Source organism: Montipora capricornis, chromosome 10 (assembly GCF_036669925.1).
Source record: "Montipora capricornis isolate CH-2021 chromosome 10, ASM3666992v2, whole genome shotgun sequence".
Lineage (NCBI taxonomy): Eukaryota > Metazoa > Cnidaria > Anthozoa > Scleractinia > Acroporidae > Montipora > Montipora capricornis.
The window spans coordinates 7,991,782-7,996,781 of NC_090892.1; the positions used below are offsets into that span (position 1 = coordinate 7,991,782).

The window sequence follows — 5,000 nt, forward strand, 5'->3', positions numbered from 1 at the left end:
ATAAGTAAGAGATTTCACTTTCACAAATCAAGCTAATTTTGGACGAGTTCTTAAATAAGACTTGACTCGCACGAGTGACCATTCTCAATCCCATAGATAATAATTTCTCATGCAAGACTTCTGACGAGCTGGAAAGATCTAGTTTCGCGAGAAAATCTATCTAAAAATAACTCGGTCTTCAAAAACGTCGTTCCACAAAGACAATGAAGTTTTACGCTCCCAGTCATGAGCTCCTGAATATGCTCAGAGCAACCACGTCTCGGCGCGTGTTATGACACCTACATATATCATTGTTTTAAAGAGTAAACGCTTTAGTAGCCTCGATTAATTAATGAAACAGGCACCAGAACCTTCTAACAACAACAAAAACAACAACGAATCGCAGCGGCAGTTACAGTAAAATACCATAAAAAGATGTCTAGGATGTTAAGACCACTTTTTAAGCCTGGTTTTCTCCAGCGACGTAAGCACAAAGCGCAAGCAAAGGAGCGCTTATTTCACTATTGTTTACATATTTAATTTTTTCTGAGGCAAATAGTTAAAATAAAATATAATAAAATAATCATAAAATTTCCCTTTCTACGGAGAAGGAAAGTACAACTCTGCACGGATCTCCTCGATGTTGCAGAAAACCCGCCATAACCAGTTTGAAAGAGTGGAAGTGACGTTGCACGTCCCGCATGCGTGACAGAACACCGAGGAGATCCGCGCAGAAGTTTCCTTTCCTAGCTTCTCCCTAGAGAGGGGCATCAAGGAAACCTCTGCAAAGCAGGGCAATGACGTATCAAACGGCGTCTAACAAACCTCCTTCACGAACTGATCCACAGATCCCCTTTTGAAGGAATCTTTCTTTTTCTTAGAAGTGTCCGCTAAAACAACTTCCTCGGTAGCGCCGTCAGATCCGTGCAACACAATGTAGACATTAGCTGATGTGCCAGCTCCCATCATGTCGCTCGTGTAAACGGTCATTTCATATGGTACGTCTGCAAAAATGGTGAAATGAGTGAAAGATACAAAATCAGCGAGTGGACTTCACGTGTAGTTACATTGGCGAGCTGCGTAGCTACTTGATTTCGGTAGAAAAACGATTAACTTTAGTACAATCTCTTAACAAGAAAAAAACTGAAGTGTAGAGTTTCATGTCATCGAAATGGGTAACGCGATTTCTCCAGTGGCGTGTTACATTGGCCAGCCGTGTTCGTATCCAGAGAACACGACTCTCCTCCGCTATTGTTCTCATGCCGAGAATTAATCTGCTGTTTTCTTACGCATACATATGCACGTGCGTAAGACCACATTTGAAACAAACTGTTCCCTCGAGTAACATCACGTGGTCTGAAATTGGAAAACAAAGCGTACAAGCTAAAGAGGTCCATTGGTACATTTATCTGCGTCTATTGCTATCTGGGCCATAGCCGACACATAGCGCGGGAAAATGTGCACGAACAAGCCAAGATTGGTTTTGGTTTCACTTCTGATTGGTTGACAAAATGGCGCGAGAACTTTGAACCAATCACGGAGGGAAGTAATGCAAAACCAATGCAATTCGCTAATTATACTTTTGACACTAAATTGAAAACCACTCTATGGTAGTTCTTACACGGTGTATATGTTTCCTCGGCGTCCTCCCCTGGCAGCAGTTCTCTCTCTAGATGCCCGTCATCCTTGTCTTTGTCAAGCCAGCGGCCACACGGGAACACCAACCGCTGACCAAGAGATGGCACGTCGACCAACACCTTGTCCAAAAACCATCCAGCAAAGCCGCCTTTGTTGTCATGACCGATTCTACAAAGATAATAAATCGGACATAGGAACTACGAACTACTGTTAAAAATCAGCTTGTAAAGCGTTGAGGGAGAGTCTCTAAGGAAAATAATGAGACAAATTAAACGTCTAACCTTAAACTAGTAAATTTCCATAGGAGGTGTTTTTTTGTCTTCTTAGCTACTTTCAGATTTTCATTTAGTTAATAAGAATGTCTTCTTTCTTCTTAGGGCGGGGTTCAAGTGACAAATTGTAGTAAAATCGTAATAAAATGTAGAATGCCAAGTTCCCTTTCGATTTATTACTTTCTTTAATACTCTGTGCCTTTGTTAAGTTAATTCTCGTGAACACAAATCAGTAGACGTTACTCATAAGGACTCGGCATATTTAGGCGTTCGTGCCATTATAGTGTCTCTCTAAGAAGGATATTAGCTAGAGGCAATGGTGATTTGTAATTGTAACATTTATGAAAAAATTAAGAGAGGCAGCGGACAGAAACTCATTCTCGTTCTCCTTCTTTTCCTTCAACTCTCCAGAGGTTGCGATCGTTTTGATCAAAGATGATCCTTGGTGCTAACCAAAAAATCGCGGGCCCTGGACACCAATTTTTTTTCGAGCGTGCGTGCTCAAAAAAGAATTACTCGCAGTAGTGGTGGAACTCCAATCTAGGATCTACAATGAAGCAGTCCACCTTCATGATTCCAATTTGTGTTCCAAAAGGGAACAAAGTGGAAACGTTTGCGTCCGGACTATCGAAAAATGGCTCTCCATTGTAAAGACCCGTACAGATCTCTCTCTTACAGATTGCATCTATCCCATACCTTATCTTTTGAACTTCGCCCACTTTGGCATCAATGGTGAAGACGTCCGTTTGACCGCGTTCAAACTTGTTCTTAAACGTTCGCGATGTTTTCAGGGGAAATTTGCCTTCAGGGAAAAGTCAATAAAAAGCATCTTCAGTGGGTTGGTCTACACCTTTCTTAAATCTCTAATTTCATTGTATCTTCATAGGCTACACCCGTGTTAGGGCACAGTTTTGTTCTGGCTCCGATTTCCAGCCGCTGGTAGCTCAGTTGAGTCTTGCAAATGGTGCAGGATTGAACGACCTTTTTCAATGACAACTTAAAGGGGAACTGAAGGCAAAAAAATAAGCATTTTTTATTTACACTTTAGACCATGCACAATAACGTTTTCAACGTTTTTCTGCCATATCCGTCGTTCTTCCACCGAAAAGATGTTTTTATTCCGATTTTGAGCCATCAGCATTGCGCCTCGAATGGAGGAGTCAGCGGTCATTTTTGCAGCTTATGACGTATGATATGGGGAAGACATGCGCCCCATATAGAAGCAGTGCTTTGACTGATGCTGGTCGTGAATATTGAGTCCGCCGAGAAACAGCAAAACAACGAAGAAAATATCCACGGCAGCACGTTGTTTCTCTTGATTACGAAATCTCTGTTCCGCATATTATACGTCACAGCAGGCTGCTGATTTAGTTTTTGAGCCCGCACTGATAAGGCCGAAAAACCGGGAAAAGCCCAACTTCGAACGTAATTTTCTCGCCAAAAAAAAAAAAAACAGAAAAAGAGAAGAAATAACCCCCAAAAACTTAACTTTATTAATGTTAAGCTTTCCAAAAACAATGTTGGAAAAATTGCTGATTTTCGCATTCAGTTCTCCTTTAAACAAAACAGGAATACCAATGAGGGGCAGAGAACAATACGAACTCTCCCGCACCAACCTGTATCACCGTCCTCTCCAAACAAGATAATGTAAACATTCGCGTTTGTGCCCGCTCCTCTGACGTCACCTGTGACCACGGATACCTCGTAGGTATTGATGCGTGCTGTGGAATAATCACACGATACGATAGAATAGAATTTTATTTGCTCAGTTCATAGTTAATGTAACATTTAAAGTTGGAAACAAACAAATAAATAGATAAAATAATGATAATTACAATTTTTAATTAATTAAATGTTTGAGCCTAGCAGCTAAATTAAACTGGTAGGTTTTGGAGTTGGCCCCTAAACATGGCTACAGAGCGTTTTCACTCACGTGACCAGCAGCCATATTGGATTACCGAAACAAAAGAAAGTATTCGCATAAAAATAGAGTTCAATTCCCGTAGGATTAGTTTTGTACACCATCATGGCCACCATTTCTTTGTTTTTGAACAACAACATGGCCGCCGTGACGTCATATGAAAACGCTCTATTTAGAAAACAAAAGGCAGGCTTCTTTTAACCGGCCTCTATTTTTATTAATTTGACAAAATTAGGGAGAGGGGCCTGGCTACCTGAAATAACTAAAGAGGCAGGCAGACAGAAAGTTCAATGACTGCCAAGTATTAGTCAGCTTGTATTGTAAATATTTTTTGAGAATCATTTTGACATTGATCCGGGTTAACTCAAACTGTTCTGCATTTCGTTTGTCTGATACCCGTAAACTTTTCGTACCGTTACGAGAATTTCGTTCCAGCACAAACTACCGGAATAAACACAACCCCGTTTGAATTAAACTTTAAATTACTATGACATTTGGCACAGGTATCGTGTAAAAGAAAACAGAGTGATAATAGAGAGCCCGGTTAAACTCCTACAGGAAGCATACCGATATCATCGAAGCATCCCCTTCTAATGAATGAAGCTCGCCTTGGACGTCTGATACTCTCGGTACGGAGATTTCAAAAGGAAACACCCCTTGAGAATCGTCTTTTGAGGACTAATCACACTTAAATACCCGAGACAAAAAAAATAAGAATGAAATCTACTTGCCTTTCGCCTCCAGATCAACTCCATCCACATTTGACACAATGCTGGCTCTTCTGGAAAAAGACCGTTGTCTTTGCAACTTCAGGGCTCGCTCATCAACTGCAACAAGTTCTCGGCAAATTTGACCATCATCCTCACTTGTTGCCAGCCAGCGGTTACACGGGAACACATAATTTTCTTCAGCTAGCTTATCGTCGACCTCTATCCGGTCTAGATTCCAGGCGGGTTTTAAGCCGCTATTGTCGTGCCAAATTTTCAGCTTGTCGAGTTTGCCAAGGCTGATGCAATTCAATGAAAATATGTCTTCCTAAAAGTAAGAAATGAAGGTGGGAAAAATCATCGCAGTTAGATGAGTCTAAATCTTAAATTGCTACTATGACTTTGGACTGCAAAACTACGTTAACTAAACACTAAGTAACCCAAGGGTTAAGCCATGATTCTAAAAAGACTCCTGTTTATTTT

The 5,000-nt window shown here is 40.9% G+C and overlaps 1 protein-coding gene across 1 annotated transcript in view; it reads right to left on the minus strand.

The window, feature by feature from the left end:
* LOC138022347 (lipoxygenase homology domain-containing protein 1-like) overlaps positions 1–5,000 on the minus strand; it is a 56,755-nt gene that overhangs the window by 23,923 nt on the left and 27,832 nt on the right. The window contains exons 28-32 of the mRNA XM_068869460.1: positions 4,542–4,845; positions 3,506–3,610; positions 2,586–2,691; positions 1,601–1,785; positions 805–983 (exon numbers count right to left, since the gene is read on the minus strand). Of these exons, the coding sequence (XP_068725561.1) occupies positions 805–983; positions 1,601–1,785; positions 2,586–2,691; positions 3,506–3,610; positions 4,542–4,845 (879 nt within the window). The remainder of the gene's footprint in view (positions 1–804; positions 984–1,600; positions 1,786–2,585; positions 2,692–3,505; positions 3,611–4,541; positions 4,846–5,000) is intronic.